Source organism: Xiphophorus maculatus, chromosome 5 (assembly GCF_002775205.1).
Source record: "Xiphophorus maculatus strain JP 163 A chromosome 5, X_maculatus-5.0-male, whole genome shotgun sequence".
In the NCBI taxonomy this organism is placed as follows: domain Eukaryota; kingdom Metazoa; phylum Chordata; class Actinopteri; order Cyprinodontiformes; family Poeciliidae; genus Xiphophorus; species Xiphophorus maculatus.
In genome coordinates, this window is record NC_036447.1 from 19,510,454 (window position 1) to 19,537,276 (window position 26,823).

At 39.5% G+C, this 26,823-nt stretch overlaps 1 protein-coding gene across 1 annotated transcript; it reads right to left on the bottom strand.

The window, feature by feature from the left end:
• Positions 1-727: 727 nt before the first annotated feature.
• On the bottom strand, positions 728-24,848 carry LOC102231405 (protein Dok-7-like). Its single transcript, XM_014476050.2, has 12 exons — positions 24,758-24,848; positions 24,598-24,643; positions 23,854-23,939; positions 22,549-22,699; positions 21,182-21,382; positions 12,641-12,760; positions 8,760-8,870; positions 7,152-8,017; positions 3,444-3,498; positions 3,114-3,245; positions 1,696-1,905; positions 728-1,126 (listed from the first exon to the last, which is right to left on the bottom strand). Exons 1-12 carry the CDS (start codon positions 24,809-24,811, stop codon positions 990-992), a joined length of 2,169 nt encoding a protein of 722 aa, XP_014331536.1. The 5' UTR covers positions 24,812-24,848; the 3' UTR covers positions 728-989.
• Between the last annotated feature and the right edge of the window lie 1,975 nt (positions 24,849-26,823).

Below are 26,823 nucleotides of genomic sequence, written 5' to 3' on the forward strand. Positions count from 1 at the left end.
AACTGAGGTTTTAAAAATATATAATCTCTAGTAAAGGTTTTTTTTTTCTTGGTAAACAAGGAAGCAGCTAATATTTACAAGACCTACAGAAGTAACATTATTATATGTTCATGATAAATCGTCTTGTATTTTCTTCCACAGAGACATTAGGTAGAAAACTGTAGCTGTAAAAAGAATTTGCTAAATATTGAATCGCTTCTTATGTTAGAAAGCAGAGCAGCTGAAACCCAAATGGTGCTTTTCCACTTTAGCAGCGGCTCCCCTCCGAGAGCCACTGCAGCAGAATCATTGATTGCCGTGATGAATAATGTCAGCGACCAGCTGATTACTCAGCCGTGTCCTGCTCGGGCCACATGGGCTCGGATTAATGTCATTTGCACCGGGGATCCAACTTTAAGCCGCTTATTTCAATCGAGCGCTTCGCCACTTTGATGGGGAATGATAGCTCGGCGAATTGGGACTCTTTACAGTCGATTGTTGGTTTCAGTGCAACGAGGAGGGCTTGATCTCATTGTGAGATCACATCCTGCTGCAAACTCAAACGGCGGCTGTTTATAAATGTCATTTCAGCTCAACACATCATGGCACCCTGCTTTCTTTTTTCTGTCTAAATCAATCATGACTTTGGCGTCATTCCTTCCTAATTAAGTACGTTTTTACTAGTGCGCCGACATTGTGTAAAAAAACAAAACAAAACTCAATACCTTACGTTTAGTGTCATGCAGTGTAATTTGTGTCAAACACTAATTTAAAAACAAGTTGCACTTTACAAGATGACAACAGCAGAAAAACCTCCCACACATTTTCTTACTTTTAGTGGAATGAATTGCTTGTGGAAATGACTGCGCTGGTGAACCTGTGGGTGTGTGTAAGTGCAGCAGCGATCGGTACGGCCGACTGGGAGCAGGCCTTCCAGCTTACTGAGATATTCAGAGGGGGCTGCGGTGGAAAACCACTCTGAAGTGCTTCTGGAGTTGGGCGTCGCAGAGTCAGTTCGGTGGCCCTCGCCACCTGCTCTCCAGCTGAGTCAGCCTGTCCTCTCTGCCCTGAACATGCTCCGCCCCCACTCTCTGAGCTGTTTCCATGGCAGCGATGTCGAGGTGGGCGTACCTGATGGCATCATCTTCTGGGGGGGAATATTTGGATGTCATTTCACAACATCTTTTAACTTATTGACAGACAAATTTAGAGAAACATGCATTTGTTTCTTCACACTTGATTCATGATTCATTAGGCTGGACTTCTGTTCTGGTACTTAGGAAATAAATGTTTCCATTTCTGTGTTGATTTTTGAAATAACTTCTGAATTATTGCATCTAGTTTCACCTGTTGTGAAAAAAAATGTTTCCCTTTAAATACTTTTCTTTTGCTATTAAAACAGTATTGAATTTCTTTTTGTGTTCCTTGCTAATTTGACTTAATCATCTTTTCAACATGTACCAAAAAATTTATTTAACATGTATTGACTTTTAGTCAATGAGATATTGATATAAATGAAGTTTAGGGTCCTTTTATAAACAAGTGTAGAAAATAGTGGGGGCACAATGCAGTTGTTGCTCTGTTTTACTATAGCTGACATTTCCTAACAAATCAATAATCAGTTAACATCCACATGCGGTTATGTTTTGCAGGAAAAGGCAGGAGCAAAATTGTGCATCCAGAAAAAGGGGGGAAAAAACAGTGATTTGTTCTTACTGTGCCTATAGAGCTGCAGGAGATCCCGTCTCACAGCTCTGTATGGACTGGACTCATGACTTGAGCTGTGCAGGTTCAGCTGTGAGTACAGCAGCTCTGTGGTCGTGGCCTGAAGGGCAGTAGTGGGGATATTAACGTAGTTGCTACCGTAGTCTCTGTGAAGGCCAGTGGATGGAGACGGATGAGATTCTCGGATGGACGGGAACATAGCTGAAAAAAAACACAACAAAGTTTGCGTCAATAATTAACTTACTAAATATTGGGTTGTAGATGTAGTAAGTCAGGAGGGAAACCCAGGCACGCTCTCCAACTTCCTCTGGGAGTTCCCAGAGTAACCTCTGATCAATCCTGGTCAGATGTCCGAATCACATTAACTGACTCCCTTCAATGCAGGGAAGCAGCAGCTCCTCAAGCTGTCTCTGATGCTGAACCCAGACTGGGTTACTGCAGAGAAAACTATAACATCTCCATCCTACCATCACTCATGACCAAAACAGCACGACATCTCAACCCCTCTGCTTGACGCAAAGTCTCACCCCTAACCAGACAGAGCAATTACCCTTTTTCCAGTATACCAGACCAGCTGATGTCATTTAAACCACACAACATGCTGCACTGAATAGATCCAATTCATCCTAGGTTATGGCTTGACGACACCAAAGAGAACCACATGTACCAAAAACTGAGAAAACTCAATATTTACCACGAACACCACGAAATGGATGAAGGACAGGAGACAGTTGCTGAGGGAATGAACCAACATTGGAAACAAAGTCATCTTGGTGCCAATAATCCAGATATATTTCTTTGCGTATGCCAGATAGTTCTTAAAGGTAACCCAGCCCCTCTGTAGTCCTATAGCACCCCATAAAATAAATCAGGGAAGATTGTCATAACACCTCTCGAGTCCTACAAAACGCATATTGACCTGACTCCTATGACTCCCTCAGCAAGGGTTACAAATAATATCCTCCATCTGGATGATCAACCAATTGAAACACAGCCTGGGATGGTCCCTCCTTTCTCTTTCTGGGTCATTAAAACAGTTTTCTAGGACTTCTTTTGGGCTATACAAACATTCCATAGAATCTCTGAATTCCTCCCATACTCGAGCCTTTGCTTCTTCAACCACAGTCGCTACAGTTCTTCCAGTCATGTAGTATTTTTCTGCTGTTTTGTGAGGAAAGGAAAACCAAACCGCAAAGGCTTCCTTTAGGAAATGCTCCATTTCCTAAAACTGACCAAAGCAGCAGGACTTGGCATTAGGGCTCTGTCTGGTGCAGGTCATATTGCACCAGACCCTGATGTTCGTCCCTGGAGATTTTCGGTCTCACATCGAGTTCAGAGAGCATTTTATGTCAGAAAATTAACACAAAAAATATAATTTTCATTTAACCAAAAAATGACTTTTTACTTACCACATGCTGATATGGTTCTGAGCGTACTAAGCGTCAGGGGAGGAGGCGGAGGAGGAACTGAAGGTGGTGAACCAGACAACTTCCTATTCAGACCTTTGACCTTAACACTCTCACTGTCTCCGAGTTTCTCTCCTGCACAAGAGTTTGGCAACAGTTTATGACATTCATTTGCATTGAGGTCATTGAACACAACCATGAAATAATAAAAGGTTTTTATTAAAATGAAGTGCAGCTTTTAAAAAATATTTTCTCTTAATATAATCAAAAACTAGTAAATATGTTAGAGTACATAAACAGGAAACAATTAGTCTTACACTTCATACTACGTACCTTGTGTCTTGGTAGAAAAGACAGAAGAAAGATCTGTTAATAAAGAGCCATGTTCCTAGACGGAATAGATCGAGATGAAAAGAAAAACATGTTAGAAGAAATTAGGAGAAATATGCATTATGCCCTCAACAGCAGGTCCCACTGTTTTACAAATAAAAATCTCAAAAGTGTGGCATACACTTTCATTACGCCTTTTTCCCCCTGATTACCCTAAGGGAAATTCAACAACATGTCACTTTCAAAATATTATTACAGATAATCTGAAAAGTGTGCAGCTGTATTCAACCCCTTTACTCTGATGCCCCAAATTAAAATCCACAGACCCCAGATGCCATTTGAAGTAATCTCTTCAGTAGACAGAGTATACTTGTTTTGAATAATTGAATCTGAGTGAATGGATCCAGTTGTTCTTTGAAGGCTTCCAAAGTTTGTTAGATACAAGGTTCCCAAACTTTTCCACGCCTTGGCCCCTAAATATCATTGGCTTCTGCCCAGGGATCCATTTGCAAACCCCACCAAACAACCTTCCTTCAGTAGTGATTAGGAAGATGGGAGAGCAAAGGACAACTCCATGTTATAAATCAGAACATATTTATTCCTTTGAATGGTCTAATCAAAGTCCAGAACTAAATCCAATTGAGAATTGGTGAGGAGACTTGAAGGCTGATGTTCACAGATGCTCTCCATTCAATCTCGCCAAGGTTGAGCTATTTTCCAAACAAGAGAAGGTGAAACTTTCACTTTCCAGAAGAAGAGTCAGAATGTAGATCTATATTAGTTTTGTCTCAGGGTATGATACCATTCAGAAAACATTAAAAAAAAAACTGGACTAAGCTCTGTGCGATACTTTTCTACTTGATGGACTCAATGGTGTTTGGGCCTCTGCAGAAAAGCTTTTTGACTTTGTGTTCTTTTGTTTTTATATGGCTCACATATTCTGTCTGAAAGAAAGTAAATAATGCTGACAAGTCAGAGGCCTGAAGTACAGGCTGCAAAATGTGCAAGAGCATCTTTCATCATCATCTAGGGCGATTACTTATAAGAGCATTTTTTACACTCTTTGAAGCTGTGGTGTAATGTAATATAAACCAAACAGAGCAGACAGACAAGCACTTAAGTCAAGACAGTAAATTGTTTTTTCCTCATACTCAGTCGGCTAGACGGACAGTAGGAGGGAGACAGCTGCTGTAGACAAAGAGGCTTCAAAATGAATTAATAGAGGAGCAACAGTGAGGAAGAGGAGGCAAAGAAAAGAGGATGCTACGGAGTTGAGAGGCATCGCTGACATCTTCAGAGGTGGCAGACAGGAGACAAAAGGGTGGCGGCCTCCTCCTGGAGAAGTGTCTGACAGCGAGCCAATTTCACCATTTTCTCCTCCCCACAGCCTGTAATAAGGCAACCAGCCAGGTCTTCAGTGACATCATGTGACACAGTTTATCTTTAGAGACGTTACGCTGCTTATGGAGTCAGGATGCCATGGTTTGTTTCATTCTGACAAAGTTCTGAAACAAAGGTCATCTGTGTTTCATTCAGCAGGACTTTCTGGCAGTTTCATCACCTGTCATTTACTCCATCAGTCACCTTTTGCTTCTCCTCACACATGTTCAGTTTAACGCACGCTCATACAAGTGATTAGCAAAAAAATTAATTAATTTAAAAACTCGCTGCTCCGATGAGTTTTCCCAGCAACAAGAAGAAGCCTCTGTTCACAAACCCAGCGGAGAATTAATTAGCCGCAGAGCGGGGGATGTCGTCTAGGGGCTTTTTCAGGTTTCAGACAAACATATCAAAGAGAAAACAATACGGACCAGCAGGCGGGCTGGTGATGGACACCTATAATAATAATAATAGGCCTCTTACTTCTGTGCTCCAGCTCAGTTACCTCAGAGCTTTAAAAATACTTGGCTTTGTTTTACTGTCACCTCTGTGCAGAGCTTGGATCTACTCTGCATGTCTCTCTACCCGTGGTTCTGTGACCAAAGACATCCAAAGTCATTCGGACCAGATAGTTGTACGTCCAAACTTTTAGTGTGAGAATCAAAATCTGTAGAAACAGCTTAAAGAATATTAGCATCAACATCGTCCTTGTACTATATGAACAGTAACCTGTTGTGTATTATCTCTAAACAGGATCCCTACACAGGGATCATGTCATAATTTCAGAAAAGACTGACTGACAGGTGGATGAATGAAGTGGTGAAATGATAGACTGACAGAGGAATGGACAGAGACTGAGACAGATGGAAAAGGAAACCAAGAGATGGATGAAAGGACAGACATAACATGTAGACAAAGAGACAGGCTATCAATCAGGAAACACAAATATTTGCCAGTTCCCGTCTCTTTTCTCATGTATTTCTTATCCCGACCTGAAATCAGACAGCAGAGTGACACTAAAGAGTCGCCCCTGTTTTCTCACAGCAGATAACATGTAATCTGTGTTTCTGTTTTTTGGGGGGGGGGGTGGAGCATTAGGACTACTTCAATATCTAACTAAATGCTGCCCACGCTGCTAAAACATGCACTCCACCACCTACAAGATGTTTCAGGTCATGTTTACTCCTCTGAATTTCTTACAGCTGATCTGATGTTTGAACGTATTGAATCTGATATTGAGCTGGCTGCAGGGAACATAGGTGATGGTCATCTTTAGTGATTATTGCATTTTAGCTTTCATTCCTACTTGTATCAAACGATTCCGTTAAAATAACAAGAAAGGTCACTATTGTTCAATTCAAGGAGCTTGTTGAATGTAAACAAATGACTGACGTTTTGTTATCTTGAATGATAGAACAGAAACCAGTTGCCTGTTATGTCTTGTTACTCAAAGATTTTCTTCTCTCATATCAAAGGCTTCTTCAGTTCTGGTTACTAGACCCGAATCTCACATGTCTTTGACTCGTGAGACTTCAAGCACCCATTTAGTGCAACGGGAGTGAGGGGGATTTTTTTGCAATAAAAGGGAAGCTGATCAGAGATCAATGGAGCTAAATGCAGCATAATCCTGGTTAGAGGCTGCAGAAGACTTAAGACTGGGGAAGAGGTCCACCCTCCAGCAGAAAATAGACCCTAAACAATGGCATGGTCAAAGTCCAAAAGTAAATCTGTTGCAACACTTGAATGTAGATGTTCACTGATTCCATCCAGTCTGACTCACTGAGCTCGATGTGTGATCCAGAGAAGAAAGAAGAAAAACTTCAGCCTCTAAATGTGTAAAATAGGTAGAGACCAGACCAACGAGTTAGAGGGGTTGAATACAAATGCACTACACGCTTCAGACTGTGGTTAGTCAAACACTTTTAAAAATATGTAACATATTTGTCTTTCAAATGAATGCATTTAATTCAACCATCATATAAATAATCCAATTAAATGCACTAAAATTTGTGATTGCAATGTGACAAAATGTGAAAAAGTTCAATTATTGTAGAAGGCCCTGTATTATTGTGATGTGTAAGGACAATGGTGAATGCAAATGAATACAATATATAGAAGTAGTTTAAATGGCTTTTTATGATTTTCTTTTTCTATCCTGGCTTACTCATATTAGTTTTGCAGTGTCTCGTGAGAAGCAATCTCCGGCTCATCTACCAGGTTCTCCTTTTTTATCAACATCCTAAGAAATAAACGGCTGGTTTTGTTTTATTGTTTAGCGGCAATGCGAGAGTAAAGCGGATCTCAGAAAGAGAAGATGAGAAAGTTTGGTACCTGCGACTCTGCTGGAACCGAGCTGCTTGAGGCCACCTGAGCCGAGGGTATGGACTCTCCTTCACTGTCCACAGGGGGCGCTCTCTCACTACCCCAGGAGTTTGAGCGCTGCATCATCCACTGACACTGAGCCCTCAGTTTTCTGGGACCTCTCACATCTAACCTCTGTTCCTGACCACCGCCTCCGCCGGTAAAGGCCTTGCCTCTCAGGTCTGGTGGGGCTTTCTGGGCGGACGATTCCCTCAGCGTCAGGGCCTGAAGAAGACTCCTGGGGGTGTCATACCACCGTCTGAGCAGGCTGGGGATCTGGTACTCCGCGCTGCGTCTCTGAGATGCTTGGGAGGCGCACCTGGATGGGCATTTGTGCTCCGGAACAACCATGGGGTGAAAAGGTGATGAAGGAGGCATTGGAGGAGGTGAAGAAGGGGGATTGAAAGGAGCAGGAGGGCTGACCACTGACTCATCGTCCTCTCCTCCTCCTCCTTGTTGGCTGGCCATGTCCAGACTCCCGTTGCATGAAGAATAGCTCCCAGAATACGATGACTGACTGCCTGTCGCTATTCCAATCCCACTGTCTAAGGAGCTCTGGCGGTCGCAGTCATTAAGCCCTCGAGGTTGGCGCTGTGCAGAAGACTGATGGCTCCCTGAGCTGTCCCTGGCAGCGCCGTATAGTCTGTCGTCTGACCGGGTCAAAGCCTTCAGCGTGGAGGAGCTAGACGACATCTCATTGGAAAGGTGCGATCTGACCGAGGGCTCCACCCAAAACGGAAACCTGTTTCCGTAACTTGCATCCGACTGACTGGATGAGGAGCTGGAGAAGCTGTGGTCGTCCCCGGCAACAGATGTGCTGCAGCTGTAAGTGGAGGCTGGAGAGGGGAAGAAAGCCAACAGGTTTTGATGAAAAGGTGAGTAACCACACCGACTGAGAGAAAAGTCAACAGAACATCTATGCTGTTCAAATGACTGATCCTGCAGGATCAGTCATTTGACAGCCCCACACACACACACACCGGTGTTTAGATTCAGGTGTTTGTCAGATACACACCGAGTTGGGCTGCAGTTGCCGCTAAATACATTTTGCATTACCACGTACCAATATCTTAATATATACAGTACATATGTTTGTAGTTGTGGTTTCTCGTTTTGTTCTCTTTCTGCAGGTTTAGAAGCAAACTTTGTCCATTACATTTCAGATAAACTCAAAGAAATTTCTATTTTAAGTTTTATCAAGCAGACCATCATAGCAAAAGCCGTAACGCTCCGCTTGTGAAAGTAAATCTGTTGGGCCTCACCTTGACACAAAAACAAAGTACCACAATGCCAGACAGGATATGTTAGAAAAAGAAAAAAAAACTAGAACTGCCGTCATTTGCTGCAGTGACTTATAATTTACCCACTAAACTCTCACTGCGTCTCCAGAGACAATCAGTGCAAATTAATTGTAGGACCTCTTCAGATTTCTGGCTAACACACACATAATTCAGACAAAAATATCTCCACAGTCTGTGGCTGGACAGATGATAAATGGATTAGCGATATGTAGAACAGCATCATGAGTGGTACACTGTTGGTTTGAAACCCAAAGGGAAGGTTTATAGCAGGACTCACATGAGCTACTGGCCAGACTGCACTGAGACAACATGCTGAGTCTCTTCTCCAGCTCGCAGGTCTCCTGGCTGATCCGTTTCTCTGCAGAGGCGGGGTCTGCATCCCGACCTGCTGTTTATACAGTAAAAGAAAAAAGAAACAACACTGATGAGAAGAAAGGTCCAACTAATACAGGACTCTGGTCTTTGGGTGCTATTGGTTTTTTTAGATGCTTTTCTGCACACCTGAAGCAATTGAACAGCTCATCACCAGACCTCTGCACAACAAGAATACAGTACATGCAGAGGAGGTAATTAAGCCATTTGATTCACGTGTTGGGGCGGGGATTCATCAAAAAGAGGCAGTAAGACCACAATTGGTAGCTGCTGGGTTAGAAGCTGCTAAAAAGTCTGGGACTGGTGTAACCCACATGTATATGTGTGGTACTGTTAGTGGTATTTTATTTCTGTAGGATTTTGTTTTGTTATTTAATGTTCCCAGCAATTTAGTTATATTTTCATTTTGAGTTTTCTTGTCATACCAGAAACCGCCAGCAGGTGGCTTGTGAGTTACACTCTGGTTTAGACAGCAGGAAACTATTAGAAAAAGAAGAAGAAAACCGTAGCTGGCTGTAGCACGTTGTGCGAATTACTGCATGCTATAAGATAAATTCTTGATTAATTCCGGTAACGGTTAAGAGAAAAGAAGATCCGTGACCTGATCCCTGGCAGTAAAACACATTTTTACTGTGATTTTCTCTGAACCCCATGCAACTTTGAAGACTGTGCAGCTGCATAGCATCGCAGGCCTGGATTGGATTGCTGAGCTCCAGGGTTCAACCCAAGACCTGGGACTGCTGGATCCGCTGCCTACTTTGCACTGGATAAGATAAGATTTTGGATCCAAAGAAACACATGGCCATTTAACAAAGACTTGACTGACTGACTTAAATTACTGAACTAAGAAAACAAAACTTCCAAAGGACGAACTGAACTATAAGGAATCTGAACCAAAAGAAAATACACTGCCTGATAAAAAAGGTGGACACTTTATGTTGGAACAAAAAAAAACTGTACCGTAATATTCTGTTTCAAGTTGTATTAAATAATCTGTTCATTCTTGATAATATGGTTGTTTGTACTTATTATCCTCCTTTTTGAACTTAGAAAGATAGACTAACTGTAACTTCAACATTGAAATCTAAGTTTCTCAACTTATCTATTCGTAAGTTACACTAGTTGGTTACACTGGGTTCAAAGTTCACCTTCTGGAAAGTTAACTTCACCAAACACAAAGGAATGATTGAAATCAAAGCACAATTCCACAGTCTGTGGCGAGATGGGAAACTTCAAGTCCACTCAAGAGCTGGAATAAGGCGGCATGCCAGGATGGGAGAAAGTTCAGTCTCTAGATATGCAAAGCTGCTAGATAAGTGTTGACTCAGGGGAGCAGAAAACGACTGGATTACATTTTTTGAAAACCATGGAGTCTTCTTCTTTCACATCACAGTTATACACTAGTTCATCTTGGTCTCTCACATAAAATATAAATAAAAAAAAAAATGAATGTAGCATAGCAAAATGTTTAATGCAGGTTCTTGCAAAGCACCATATGAACCACACTAAAGCAAAATTGAAAGGATATTTAGCACTTTGCTGAATTTAAAAAAACTTAAGTGACTAGAATGAAATGTTACCACTGCAGTCTGTATTACAACAATATGTGGCCACAAATAGACAGTAAATGTGAAGAAATATTCCCTGACTTTGTACTTCGACTGGAGAGAGGTTAGGGTTAAATCTAACCCTCACCTCTTTATCACTATGATTCCACAAGACCATGTATTTTTACCTTCTTTGAGAAAATCAATGATTTTTTTCCCAACATATCAAGTGTTTCAATAAAGTTAAGCCTGAAGTTGAGTTGTTTATTGTGTTGATGACACCATTCTTTTAAAATATTGGTCCACTGTGTGTAAATGTGACATCTACCAGTTGTCCCAACTAATAACCATCTAACTTAGACTAAAACTTGAAGTAAAACCCAACTAATTAGACAACTAAGCCCTGACACACACACACACATGCTGAGGTGTGGCTGTGAGCTCATGCTGCTGCAGGTCACAGAGCGTACGTGTCATCAGCCTCCTGGATCGGTGCCCCTGCACGGCAGCTACTGCTGCAGATCAGATGCCAGGTTTCTTCACTACGCTATGCGCGGGGTCGGGTAACATCTGCTAACTTCGCTGCGTATCGCTAATTATAGGTTATTCTCAGCACCGCGTGATGTAGGATTCAGAGAACACTGATTGGTGGGTTAACACTAAAATAAATGTAGAATTAGAGTAAAATATTAACTCTTTTTGGAAGTTTGCTCAGCTTTTTTTTTTTTTTTACAATATTCAAAATTGCTGAGATAATTAATTTTATGGTTTCATTTATCTCTCAGTTATACTTATCAAAAATCAATATAAGGAATAAATAAATACTTGAGACTAGATGCAAATGCTGGCAATTTGAAATTTTTCACTCATTGTGTAATGAATCTGTAAATATAGTTTCACTTTCAGAAATAAGTATAAAAAATATGGAATTTTCTAATGACGTTTCCAATAATTTGAAAGGCACCTGAATATTTCTAAATCACCCTGCAAAGTCTGCATGTTGTTTGTTTGGCTGAAGGGAGAACAATCAGTTTGCAGCAGTTTGATGCTGTGTTGATATATTACACGCAGAATAAAATACATGTTAAAATACATGGAGCACAGTCAGCACTCATTTTGGATTGAAAGATGAAAATTTTACTTTTTGACTTTTCTTTAATAAAGGAAAAAAGAATAGTTATCAGAAGAAGTAAAAACACCTCCTCTGTTGCTATTTAGTTTTTGTGGGTGACAACAAAACGACTCTAAATACCTCCTCAGACCTTGTGAGCAAATTGAACCATCTGTGTGTTTATTTCTCCTTAAGATGCTCAGAGCAAGTTTAGCACCAAAAACACTATAAATGCTTAAACCCAGGAAGGTGGATTGTAACACATAGTGCTAAATCTGTGCTGGTGTCACCATGGAGCTCCTTAGTGTGTCAATCAGCTCCTGAGTCTCCCTCCTGTGAAATCAACAATATGTTTCAATTGCACATCATTCACGCGCAGAAACACAACCCCTTAATCTCCCTGCTGACACGCCGGGGGTAGAGGCATGTTGTGTTTCCGTTTGCATGGCGCCTCGACACAAATGCTACATGCATGCAGCTGAACAGGCAGTAAACCTCCGTCACAGGACACATGAGGTCACATATCGAAGTAACTGAAGGTTTTTAGTAAGAAAATGTATGTTTCCCTGTTAAAAGCCTGTTTTTGTTTTGTTTTTTTTTGGAAGAAATTTATTTCCTTCAGCATTTATTTTATAATTTGAAGTTATATCACCAGAATCCAAAGGTATTACTAACTGAATCACTTCCATTGCTTGTGCCTGACCTATGGTTTACAAGTTAGCACCACTGTTCCTGTTGTTTGCTTTTGAACAGCTTTTGTTTGTTTGGTTTATTTTGCTTGACTCTCCTAAATGTATAATTATGATGATGGGTGTTCCTGGAAGTGAGCTCCCAAAGGAAGAACCTCTAAAGGCCTCATACGCAGTTTGGCCAGCATTGGGTGTACATGCTTCTGCAACATTTTTGTGTTTGTGTGTGTGTGTTTACAACTTCCCCATAATAGATTTGTTTAATTCTCTATGTAATTGTACAATGAATTAAATGTGGAAGAACCACTTTTGAGATCTATTGCTAACAGTTCTTGCTGGAAATTTCACCTGCAAGGATTTACTCGTAAATTTTGGACCACTTTATTTTCATCCTTAGTAATTTGTGTTTTATCTGTGTAGGAGATAATTCAATGCTCACCTGGCTGGTTAGTCGACACGCCATGCAAGGCTCGGCTGGGGGCGATTCCTCTGACGATGCAGTCAAATAAGAAACTGATCTGCTCTCCTTCTGAGCAAGACAGGAAGAAAACCCCGGCCCCTGGGACACAGAGGTAGAGGTACACGCATGATGAATAAAAAGGAGTTTTTGTGAAGGTTAGGTTGTGTTTTGAGACAGCAACAACCCTTCCTCAGAAAGGTTGAGCTCACAGGGTGTCTGCTGAAGCCCACGCAGCACAAACTGTCTAGGAAAACTGCAACAAAAACGAACAATAAACAGAGCAAAAGTAAAATAAAAATCATGACGCGTGGAAGTAGTGCATCAAAGAAACCAGAGAGTGAGTCAGAGTCAGCTCTTACTCTGTAGATTAGTTAAAGATAAATATATATCCATAAAACATTGTTTTTGTAAAGCTGCTTATAATGGAAAAAAGAATCTCAGATGGGAATCGTTTTTTTAAATAACATCTCCGTCATGCTTCAGTGCTGCTGTTACAGTCAGCAACTCACGCTGTAAACTTTAGATTGAAATAGCATCAAAGCCAACCGAAATATGTTTTCAAAGGTCAGAGTTCAATAATTGAGTTTCTCACTTGAATCGTCGCTCAGCTTTAATGCGGTGAAAGTGTATCTGATTCATTAGTTGTTCAGTTTATTGAGATGTTGAAACTGCTCAGCATGAGCAAAAGGCTCAGTGATTTAGAGTGACATCCGGTTTTAGCTGTAATGAAAGAGACGTATCTATGATGCGAGACCCTGTGACAATCACATGAATCCTGAAAGAAATGAAACATAGCAAATGCAAAACAGACAATCCAGTAATGACTCTCTGTGAAGCAGCTGTCATCTGATTACCATAGCTTTTGTTAATATTACACAATGCTCCAACTCTGAATAATTTTTAGGTAATGTCATTGAGACATTTTAAACAAAAGCATCATAAGACATCTGAAAGAAAAAAATAAGTGTATCCAATGGAAAAGTCTGTTTTCTGCTTTTTCGTCCAACAAGGTTACAGATTTATTCTCACGAATACATCAAGTGAGGAAGACATAAAATGGTCATAAAACGAAAAGAAAATACAAAAAGAAAAACAGAATTAATTCCAACAATATGAGCCTGCAACAATGTTAAAGTTAAAGGTTTAATATTTTTTCTGTGAGGTTTATTGTTGTCTGTGGCCTCCACGCTTATCGATACAAACCCTTCAAATAAATCAGCAATTTTTTTTACAGTAGAATAATCTTATATTAATCAGGGAGTTTGGGAATTTTTCTAACCAGGATGCTAAGAGATTTTGTGTCATTTGTCAAAGATTCATCTGAAGATGAGCTCTAGTTTAGAGGCTGAAGAACATCAAACATCGGACTTATTTGAATGGCATGTTTTCTTGTCTTTTCTATTTTGAAGAGTGGCTAAGAGAAATGTGCTTCAGTGTCACCACACACACACACACACGCCCATCCCCACACCTCCACACACACATATATATATATATATATATATATATACAGTATATATACTTCATGTCAGATGGATTTCAGAATGACATAGTCGCTCTTTGTGGCAGTGAAACTTGTAAGCTCCGTTGTTGCGGGCATGTCTATGTTGTAAAGTTAAATTATCATGAGTTTATTATTTGGGTATAAAGGGTCCGGTCATTAGCCCCGCCCCCCGGCCCGACGCCGACTTGTTCCGCTAGTGCACTAAATATTGATTTCTGAACTCATTAGTATTCTTGTTTCTAAATAAATATGAACTTGTTTTCTTTGCCTTATTTGATGTCTGAAAACACAGCATATTTTATATCATTCTGACCATTTCTTATTTTCTGCAAATAAATACTAAATCTTTGCTTGGAATTTCAGAGATATATCAGTAGTTCATAAGAACAATGTTCATTTTACTCAAACAAATTCCTACAAAAGTAAAATCAGAGAAACTGATCGTTTTAAGTGATCTCTTAATTTTTTCCAGACTACAGAAATCTTTGGATGTGCCACAATTCAGGACAGAGCCAAGTTTGTAGGCTCAAATATTTTATAAGACTGTATAGTTTCCTCCCTCTGTGGAGCTTTTATTCTGAGGTTTTGCCTCTGCAACAAAAGATGAATCTACTTCATGGCTTTTCATCTTTACCGAGGGTTCCAATAAATGTGGAGGGCACTGTGCGTAATATTTTTGGCACCCAGCAGATTTCCTTTTTTAAAGCCAAGCAGCCTACAATAGAGGAAAAGCTACAAGTAAGAAGCACATTGAGTGGGAGGATTTAGCGTTTTGCCCATTCCACTCCAAAAACCAACCAAAAAAATTGATTTACTGGGAATTATTCTTGAATTATTTACTTGACCTTATTAGAATATTTTTAAAACAGTTAATTAATACAACATTCAAGACATAACAGTAAGTCTTAACAGAACTAATATATTTATCTGACTCCTTGACGTGGGAACTGGTTGAAGAAGGAAATATATTTTGGAGTCGTTAAATATATAAACACTAGCAAATCATAATTAGCTGTTGTATTGTTTTTTGAAAGAATACGAGTAATTTTAACAACTGTTTCTTGACAATAAACATAATTTTAATAGCTAATTTTCTCTTTAAAAAAATAGCGAGCACCAAATATGGATGATGACATTTCATCTGGAGTCATCATCAATGCTGTTCAGACACAGTCTGTTTTCTAAATCAAATAAACAGTATCTTCTATTTTGAATAAGCCTAATTGATGTAAAGCTGCATTTTGTGTTGCCATATTAATGGATGGAGTGAGCATTCACCCTTTCATCTGTCCCAGTTGTGCTGTTTAGTGAGATTCATGAAACTGAGAAGAAGAGACTTCTCCTCACCCCCCACAAATAGCTTTATTGGTTCCAAACACTTCCTGCTGGGAGACCATGTAACAAGTTGCAGCCTCGGCTTCAAGGGGAAGAACAACATGAAACTGAGAGACACAGATACCACACAGTTCAAGCACGGGCCACTTGTGTCTCAAGCACCAGACCAACATTCAGTAAACCACACTTTAGTAGTGCGGAAAAGTTTCTTGAGCCGTTTTATAAAATGTTTTACATGAGAGCAAACATCATCTCCAACAGTGATCGGCTGCTGCAAACATAAAATATTTAGGATACTCTTGTGATTTCCTTTTATGTGTGTTGTGCTTCACATTTTGAGTGAACTTTATTGGAACCAGTTGTTGCTTTGTTTGTCTCTCCTTGTCGCTTTAAAATGTAAAGAAACAATAAAAACAATATCATGGTCATGATACAACCATTAAAACCATGGAAACTACAAACAGTAAATTACTGTGTGCAGATGGAAGGAGGTCGCTTCAGCTGCAGAGGGAGATAGAAACAATAACCAGAATGGCAGCATGGTGTCTTTAATTTAGAAATAATGTGTTGCTTTGCTGAAAATCAGGATTTATCAGGAACAACAAAATACTTGTGCACTTTGAAAGTAAAAGAAGGATTTAAATGCAGTTTTAAACCAAGAATATTTCATATTTGCTGTGATCCTGAATAATTTAAACCTTTATTAGAAATGGATGACACAAGAAAGCTACAGCTTGTGGAGCCACTGAGAACTCAGACATTTTAAAGACGGCATAAAATACTTTTCAAGAATCCTCAGAAGCTTTAAGTTTTTTTGCATCTTCTGCTTTTTGCAGTTAGCACAACTTCACAGCAGCACAGTGGAGTAAAAATAAAACATTTCTCTCTGAAAAGTGTTGGAATGCAAGCATAAATTGCCTAAAACTAAAATCCTTGCCAAGCACTTAAAAAAGATTACTTCCATTTTTTCTTTTTTCCAAAATGCATTCAAGTTGCATTTCTTTTCACCCACAGATGCTATAACATCCATCTCCTGCAATTTAGTTTGAATTAATTAGCATTTAGGATCTGTTAAAGTCAGGTTTGTGTTCAGCATGCTTCCCCACTCAAGCTAGCGCCAGGTGGACAGTCAGACATTACAATCTTTGTGGGTCACTCACACTTTAATATAACCTGGCAAGAGCCGGGCTTAGTTGGACTTAACTTGCAGATACCATCTAAATGACGCTAAATATACAACACACAGGAGGAACTATCTCACACGTGCAACAACGTACGACCAGAGGAGGCATGTGTGTTTACACCTGCTGAGGGACACACAAAGGCTGCCAACTTTGCATGGAAGCTTTGAATGGCTTTTATCTGGGGCAAGGAGCTGGATGGCTGTCCAGATTCTGTGGATGATTGTTTATTACTGGGTCAGCATGTGTGCGCTAAAAGCGTTTATGCGTTAGGGGGTTGAAACGAGCACATGTGGACCCCATAACCCGGAAAACCTTCATCGGGTCGTTACAGTAGAACCTGAAAACTTCTAAAGAGGAGCTGATCACAATCTGCACCTACTGGGGTTTAGGTGATGTTGAGAATACAAACTTTAATAGAAAACCCTACCATTAATCTGATTTACAATATAATCTATAGAATTCAATTAATAAATATGTGTAATATAATGTGATTATAATTTTTTAAAAATGTGGCAATATTTGTTAGATTTTATTCGAAATTTAGTGCTGGTCTCTAGCTAATTTGTCAAAAAGCCGTATTTCTTCTGACGAGGTAATGGCTTTGTTGGCTTTGGATGCAGGAAAGTGTCATTTGGAGCCGTCCATCGTTTTACTGTGTCGACCCATTCTCAGGTAAACTGTGAAGTACCTTGAGATGACACCTGTTGTAAACTGTGGCTACATAAACTGAAATGAAACTTTTATGCGTTATTATGACGCACATCCCAAAAACACCTTCATTGTTAATTACACATGAAATCAGAGATTTCACCGGATTAACCAAATGTCCGCCAAAAATTAATTTTACTTTTCTTGGTTAAATTAGCCCCTGGCTGACCTGCCTGGCATTGCCCAGCACATCGGCTGGCCAGTCCACCTCAGGGTGTGTGGATACTTCTGACTGCACTCTACTGATGAAGAGTGTTTGGACATGATTGCACTACCAGAAGGGCAAACTTACATTATGACCCTGAACTCCTGTGTTTGTTTATTTTACAACATAGCAGCCTTCTGTCCCACAGGGCCGGCTGAATCGCTGTCAGGAAGTTTTTGTATGTGTTTGCATGTCTCCACAGCAACAAAAGTGATAGTGATGTTACGTTGGCATCGTCTTCATCTCTGATGAAGGAACAGAGGGGCAGCTATTTTTTTTATAAAGACCAGCTGCAACACAAAGTACAGCAACGACACAGAGACTTGCTTACTTTGTTGGAGCAAATGAGGCCTCAAGGGAAATTAAACAGCTGTGAAATAAAATGCTCAATAATAAAGAACTTTAAGTTAGTTTAGTTCTCACTTTTTGGATCAATTGGTGTGTAAATAAACAAGGTGAAACTGGACCAGAATACACTGATTTATCAAATAATTTACATGAACATCAAGGCAAAGTTGAGAAAAATGATTTTCTGCTCGACCTCCCAGGCTAAATATGATGAATTGGTTGTACAGAACCACAGCATACACTCTGTTAATTTTTTATGACTTGCAAAGCGCAAAACAAGGACTTGCGTCTTGCTATGCAAATTTGCTATTTGGCTTTTACAGAAAGTCATTTTGCACCCTAGCACCTTATTACTTTCAAAACGTGATGCCGTTATTGAAGATATGCAAAGCAAAATGTCAGCTAACACCACACCTTCCTTGCAAGCTATCATGCAAGGAATGTCACTTTTAGACTCAACTGACACATTTCTTCATCTGTCCCTCTCCACTTCTGCCACCATGGCAAGAGGACCTCAGCCCCCGTGTCTGCTGGGTAATATTCTGATGAAAAGAAGAAGGACTCTGCGGGTGCACATGCGACCACAAAGCTGTTTGTGATTGGCTGAGAGTCCAGCACTGGTATTTATAGATGTCTCTCATGAGAACATTGTAACCAGAGACTGAAAACCTCATGGTTATTCTCGTATTCACTCACACTTAAACTCCCTCACTGGAAAAGATGGGCATTGCAAAAATGCAAACGCTTTCTAAATCTCTAGAAAAATCCGACAGCGAGGAGAAACATTCCTATTTCATCAAGAAACCATGAAAAGTAAAACTCAATAATTTGAAACTTCAACCATAGTACAGTACAGTCATTTAAAATGCGGTAAGCCGGTTGACATTCTTCACATTCATGACCACCATCAGTTTGACATTCAGAAGATTCTCGAACCCTGACAAAAACAACATCCGCAGCAGGCTTTGGTGGACTCGGAAATACATTTCTGACATGCAACGTGTAGCTATGAATATGACTGCAGTAAATTACTGGTTTTACAATCTATTGGCACTGGTGTCACAGGTCTGAGAGCTATTCAGATATCCGAATGTCAATCTGTTTACCCATGATAGAGCTTTTATTCTGATAGTTGTACTTCAGTAATTTCTACATCATAAAAACAAAAAGACGTGTGTAAGTCTAAAAATTCTGGTATTAGAGTTTTACTCTAAACAAGGTTGACGTAAAAAATAACGAGTGGCTTGGGGATGTTTTGCTCACCATCATGGAAACCACCCACAGTTCTATGAAGTATCAGAGGGTGTTTGAGGAAAATGCGTAGTGACTCTGCGTAGTGACCCAAAACATACCAGTGCATCCACCAGTGAGTGGCTGAGAATTAAGGAATGGAAAGTCCTGGGCTGAGCCAAAGCTTGGATTTTGGTGATGTTGTGGACTGATTATTTAAAGCAGACCGTATATGCGAAGGAACCCGTCAAACATTTCACAGCTGAAAGTGACGAGTTGGGCAAACTTTCCTCAGATGATGTCAGAGACTGGAGGATGCTACAAGAAGCGTCTTGCTGACGATTATTCAAGTAAACATCCAGTTTTAGGGGAGACGATGGTCAAACTTTCCTTTAGAATACATATTTAAGTTGATATCTTTTCTTTAATGAGTGAACATCTTTTTTTTGGTGTTTATATCTTAATAAATCACTTTCTTATGTTGAGATGCATGAAAAAAGACACAAAAAGAACAGAACATTAATTGGTTGTCATATTTCTTTCTCAGGATTGTGAATACAATTGTCATTTTGAACTGAAGTCAGAAAATGTGTAGCACTCATAATTTCTAGAAAACGAAGTGAACAGCTGCTTTTCACATTTTCTTTTCCACGGAGCTTAAGTGTCATGTTAATAAAAGCAAAAGACTCATCAGCTGCTAAAAAGGCTCACTGGTACTGCGCAAATGTTTCAAATCAGCCGTTTCAAATTGAAATTAAATGTGAACCATTGCACTTTAATGCCAACTAGGTAAGTTTTGTATACAGAAGGAGCTGATTTAAATGAAGTACAATGGCAAAGTCTACAGAACAATTTTTAAGAAGGATTGAAGCTATGAGAAAAGTCTGCAGATCGTTGACATAGTGCAGCCGTAGCTTCACAAAGATAAAATCCCAGCAGTGGGTTAGACAATCTACTAATGATAAAGACACAAATATGTTTTCTTTTTGCTCAGTACAATGAAGAAACTAGTCAATTAAAATACCTCTAAAACTCAGCAGACGCAGCATGTTTATCAGCAAATGCTGCACAACTTTGAAAAGTGGAACAATAAATGCCAACAAAGATGGATTGGGTCACCAGAAAAGCAACAAAGTGATTTTCAACCTCATCAAATAAAGGCGACAGAGGTCACTTCACTGCTTCAGCTGAGGCTTGAAGTCCACAAAAACAGTATCATTTTTGTTCAACTTCACCCCGATAGGGCCAGTTTCCCACCAGGGATGTCTCCCTGCTTGAACACACCTTATTTACATGAGTGCATCACTTACACATCTAAAACATCCCCTCAAGGACCAAAGTGGCCCATCGCCTAAACACACAACAGACAACATGAGTAGGATTTACTTCAAGTTCCAGTAGTATTCAGCTATTTTTCATTCAATGATCTCTTTTACAAGAGACAACAAAATAGTTAAAATGTTAATGTTGATATAAAAAAAAATACATGATCATTCTTTCAAAAAAAATTTTGAGTCCTAAATGGCCCAAAATGTAAGATCTATGGCCTTTTTTTTCCCAAGAAAAATGTACAAACACGGTAACAGATAGACAGCTACTGGACAACGACAAGTGCTTTGAGATCTGTAAATGTTGCGACGTGTTTGACCTCCCTGCATCCTTACTGGACCCATCACCGGAGCTCTAACTACTACAATATTGTCATCAGACTGCATCTGAAAACCGTAGAGCTAAGTCTTAATCAGTGGACCTTAAGGGAAGAGATTTCAATTCCTTCTTTTGCTCACCATGCTTTCTTTTCTCTGTCTTCTTTAACAAATTTTACCAGCGTTTTTAAATTAGTTTTAGTTCATCCAAGCATAAAAAGAACTTATGTTGTTTTGAGAAACACTCAGTGGTTTTGCATGTTTAAATCAAACAAATTCCTCTCAGTAACCAGGTTTTAAACCTACTTTGCTAGCTGATTTGACTTGCCTCTCTCATCCTTAGAGTTAGTATTTACTTACAGAATCCACAGCGAGTCCCTCCCTCAAACACAAAGCCATGAGGCACGGCACCATATCGACGCAGCGCCGACAGTTTCCAGTGACCAATCACCACCGGAGGCAGGCCTCTGCTGAGGACCAACAAGTTGTTGCACAGATGAAGGGAGGCAGGCCCACTTTCCAGTTTGGTGCCTGGTTCCACGCTGACAAAGAACCTGTGAGCTGAAGAGACAGAAGAACATTTATATTTTGAAAAGCCCAACCCTGAGTTGTTTTTATTCTCATTAAGTCATAATGGCTGCTGGGTAACTGAAGTCATTAATCACAAAGAACAGGAACCACATAATAACCGTGGTGGAGCTAAAAACAGATCCTAAAGTTTGAATGTAAAGAAGTGATGGTGATGATTCAGCAGGTCTCTGGGCTCCACTGGCCTTAATTTGTCACAGTCCTGTTTATGCAGACGTTACACTACATTTAACACACACAAACACACCACCACTCAAATGCATCCATACTCTCAAAGGCTCTTTATTAGGTGCACCTTGCTAGGATGAGCTTCCACCCTAGACGTAGATTGAACAAGGTGTCTGGAGATCTTGGTCCAAAGTCATAGTCTCTGATTTTATCTGGTGATCTGGTGATTGTGGAGGACATTAGAGTATAGAACTTGATGTAATGTTCAAAAAGCCACTTTGAGATTATTCGACAAGGGTCAGGACTTTAACGTGTTAATTTTGATTAATTAATTACAGAAATTTCAACACATTAAACATTTTAATGCAATTAATCACATATTTTATTTTTTTTTTTACACTGAAGAGTCCCATCTGGAATCTTTGTATTGATGCATTTCTGGTATGTCCATAAATCTGACACACAAGCAGCATCTGCAAACAAAAGCGATGGATAGCAAATGTGCTTCTCTTGGTCCACTAGGAGTTTATTTTTGCTTCAAAAATCAAACTGCTGGGGTGTTGGAAAAGACATGAGAGGCTTTCCTGACAGTAAACAGCAGTGAAAGAAAACTGAACATGGATCCGGCACATTTTCTCCCTGAAACATATCTGCTTTACCGTCAGTAAATTATTGACTCGGTGTTCTTCCATTTTTGTATGCTTACGTCAGTAAATAATGACTATTCAATCCCCTTTTATTAGTTTAAAAAAAACAAAAACATTTTAACATAGCATCTGAGAGTGATTTTTTTCCTGTGTGCCACAAGAAACAAAATATGGTATACTTGCAACACTATATGGTTTTCTTTATCAATTTTCAATTTGTAAAATTGAAAATTTTACAAATTCTCAACCTAAAAGCAACATATTCTTAATTTCCTAGAGTAACAAGGCAAGACTGTGCTTTCGGCATGAGGCCAAGCCACTGACCTTCACCCAGGCTGTGGCGGATCCGAGCATCCCAGCTCAGCAGGGCGTCTCTGTTCTTAAAACCCAGGATAAGGGTTCTTGCCAGGCAGAGGATGGACAGAGTGTAGGGCACGCCGTCATACCCGGTTCCTGGCTCCACACCACAAATCCCCTGAAAGAAGGAGAAAATGATACTAAACCTTCAGACCAGACAACACACAACGTCCCCTGATCTGTATTTGTTTTGGTTGGCTAATGAATCTATTGAAGTCACAATAAATTAGTGTGAACTCTGCCAGTTTCTCCACTTTTTTCCCACTTAATTACTCTTGCATATTTTCTGCTCTTTGAACCATTCAACTTTTTCCACATTCTGCACATTTAGGACATTCCAGCTAAAGCTTTTGGTATTGACTCATTCTACATTTTATGAAATATTCAGCATTTTGTGATCACCTTGGGCCCCATTGAAATGAATGGAACACCCAATCAGTTCAGAAAAAACAGTTAAAATAAATTTACGGTAACTGTGAAAGAGCGTTAACTTACTTTCAGCTAGCAACACAATTCAAACATTAAAATGTAATCATGTCTTTAAACTACTTCTGTTCATTTCAACTTTTTTATATCTTTTACAGATTCCATGAAATCGATCAAGTGTTTGCTCGCAATATGCTCAGAGTTCCTCTGGTCGCTAAGAAATTGAACTACACTGACCCACTACCTGTGAGGGTTCCCAATCCTAATTCAAATCGTCCTTCTAACACTTTATTTGCAAAAGAAAAAAAAAAGAAAATATCGCATTGTGCTGGTCGGTCTATGTGACATGAGTTTTTTGTTTTGTTTTTAGATTTGAGGGTGTGAATACTTTTCCAAGGGTGTGTAAATGAGTAAGAACTCAGTGTGAAGGAAACAGAGCTCATCTGTGACACCCAGGTTCAATAAATGTACAGATATTTGTCTGTAAGCTTAGAATTAAAACCGATGCTGCTTATGATCTGTTCCACAAATCTTGTGGTGTTTCATTATATACTTTCTGCTGTCATTAGGTAGAACTATATTTGAAATACTTATGTGGGTTCACTTTACTCCTCCCTCATGTTTCTGCTCAGTTAGGGTTAATGTAACCCTATCCCTAACCCTGCTTCCTTGCACCGTGCTATAAACCATCTGTGAGGTATAGCTTCATATTTCTTCAATCTGAATACTGAACTCATGTTTTTTGAGGCAGCAAACATGCTGTGTATGAAATACTAAAAAAGAGCTGAAGGAAATGTTGGACCAGGGATCAGATGGAGCAAGGCTTTGATCCGCTGCTGAACATACCTCCAGTGTTACATTCAGCCTCTCCTTGTGTCCGCTGCTTTTCCCTTTCTTCTTCTTCTCTTTGCACACAAGCAAAGTCAAGCCATCTAAGGGAAACACAGATTTTTTTGCATTTACTGTGTGATAATTGGGCTTGTTGAGAGATACCCAATGTCCCCATGTCTACCCACAGCACATCTGTCATAAGAAACCCCCAAAATAACGAATTGATCCACTTGCACTGCCGAAAATAAAAGTTGAGCTACAAGTAAGCTCACATGGTGCAATGCACACTTAGAGCATAGCAGAGGAGCTCAGATTATTCCCACTACTCTTGCCAGTTTCTTCAAGGACGCAGGCAGGGCAGCGGGTATCTGTGCTGAAACATTTGCTGCCTGTCATAGCATCTCAAATTATTCTCAACTGAAAAGAATGCAATTTACAGTAGAGTACTACCCAGCTTTCAGCACAAGTCTTTTAGCAACACTTCAAAGCCAGCTGCCATTTAATATCTGAATCCATCACTGAGGAACACATTTTATATGAAACTGGAAGGACCACAACCAAAAATGAATTCTGTTTATTTTCTTGTTCAGGCTTAGCTTAAACAACGTCCTCATGTGTTAAACCCTGCGGCATGCAGCCAACAGACAACTGGCAAGTTGTGCTTAATTTAACAACAGAAAAGTTTTGAGATCGGTGCTGGGTGAAGCAAATGAGAAGATCTGTGCTTGTGATGCATAAATAGAAAGTGTTAACTCCTACCTGCGACCGGGGAGGGCTTCTGGAGAACAACCCAACGAGTCTTCCACTGTGGAGAAGTTTGGTAAGACACAATAAATCACACAACATTGTCCTCTGTTGGGCAGGGAGGAAGGAGAGCATATTTCAAAACAAAAAAGATAAGAAAAGCTGTAGAATTAACCTTTTTTCCATCTCTAAACTTGACTTGTCCCTCTGTGACAACTGTATCCGTCATCTTCTGTCATGGTTTCTAGCAGCTGTGTGTGTGGGCATGTGTGTGTGTGTGTGCAAGAGAGAGTGAGAAAGAGAAGGGGTAACTTTTCAAAATAGCCTTTAGAGCCCAGGATCCAGACAGCAGACACTTTCCCTCCCCGTCAGTAAGACCCTGGGGCGGGGGGAGCCACCAGCCCACTGCCAACTTAGTACAGTTGTCAACCCGCTTCAAGTGCTTATTGTCTGCAATGTAGCTAATTTGATTAAAAGCGCATAACTTGCGCACCATTCACTTAAGTCCTGCAACATTTTCTCAGCCGGGTGTTAGATGGGGATTCGTGTCGGCTCAGTGCTGATCTTCTTAGCCTCAGCTCTGTCTGTGAGAATGAAGGTTAACTTGTGAAAAGCTGGAAGAAGATACAGAGATAACCAGGTAAATCATTAGAACATTTAGTGAAATGTTTTATTAAAATAACCATTCATTTGACCATCTGCTTCTGCATTTCGTATTTATTCCTCAAGTGACAAAAATAAAAACAACATGGCCTCGCTGCAAATCATTGTTCCTTTCACAGCTCTTGGCCAAGCCCTAAATGAGAAAAGAAACGAGAATACGTGTAGTGAATAAGAGCACTGAAAATGTCCCGTCTCAGATATGTTTTTGGGTCCCTCAGCAAAATATTTTCTAAAAAATATTTTTATTAAGACAGAATTCTACATTTCTATGTTTGTTGATAGGTGTGGGGGAAAAAAACAATGTAGAACTAAAGATATTTTTGAAAGTAATGTTTTAGACAAAGTGTCCCAAGACTTGTACAGACATCTCTTTTCACTGCTGTTTAAGGTTACCCACTAGTTGGTTTTAATTCAACCTTGAAAAATATGTTGAAATTTTGACAGTTTTAGACAAGTTGGGCGATTTTCTGTTTTAAGTCATTTTAAGTGAGAAGATTTACAAGTAATTTAGGAAGTAACACAACCAGAAAGTGCAGTGCCCTTGTTTACTTATACGAGCTCTTGGTGACTTGATTAAAAATCCCATGATCATTTTTACCCTTTTTCTCAATAAGTTTGTTCAAAAATGATGCATATTTTTTAATTTATTTTAAAAACCAATAAATATCTTACCTTATCAGTAATATAAAGGAATGAGATAGCTGATGCTAAAACTCACTTTAATGGCTTAATTAATATCACCATAATATTAAACCATGTTGTTGTTTTTTTTATTATTTAAAAAGACATCACCTTGGTATGCAGCAAAAGCTAACTTCAATTAGCATAACAGCTAAAGAAACGTCAGCTAGCTTACAACTGGTTCTTGGTGGCTGGTCTAATTTCTCATTTATTTTCTTTTTGCCATCTGGCTCTAAAAAAATATGAAAACATACCATATATTTGGTACAATATTACCAAAAAGATTTTAACCAATTACCAGACTAACATATAATTTCTTAAAGAGTTACTTTAGAAGGCCAACTCTTTTAATGGTAGACTAACTAATGATAAACAAGATGTTTTCTCTGTGCAAATACCACAAACTACACTGATACTGTAAGCAACATAGTAGACATAGCTTATACAATATACATACATGTTATAAGCTATAGATCAACTGTGAATCCTCATGAGGAAAACCAGCTTCTATAATGGTACTTGATTAAAAATAATGATGCTTCGTTGCTTAAATCACATTTAAGTCAAAGTTGTTGTTTTTCTTAGAAACAATTTGTTTCATTTTTCAGACCAAGTCGCCAAATAAACTCTTCATAACATCAAGTTGAAGCCAAGCATCTTCTAAAAGGATGACTGCATGCTAATTCTGTACTTGTCTGATTAAGTATGTTTCTTTATAGTTCTGCAGAGGAAAGTGTTACAAGGTAGAAAAGTTTTGTAAAAAAAAATTGTGTTTTAGTTCAAATTCATTTCCACCTTCGAGCAATAAGTTTGACCATATCCGAAAGTGGAGCAAAGGTTTTGATTAATCTCTTCCTGTTGCCCGCTAATAGCAGCTTTCAGTGGGGAGTCTGCAAC

Bases quoted from the DNA above. Each gene is read 5' to 3' on its own strand.
- LOC102231405 (XM_014476050.2), bottom strand. From the start codon at position 24,811: ATGACGGATACAGTTGTCACAGAGGGACAAGTCAAGTTTAGAGATGGA. The intron at 24,644-24,757 runs GTTAATTCTACA...ACTTCTCCACAG, and splicing joins AGTTTAGAGATGGAAAAAAG to TGGAAGACTCGTTGGGTTGT. The intron at 12,761-21,181 runs GTAAGTAAATAC...TCTGTGTCCCAG, and splicing joins AGGGACTCGCTGTGGATTCT to GGGCCGGGGTTTTCTTCCTG.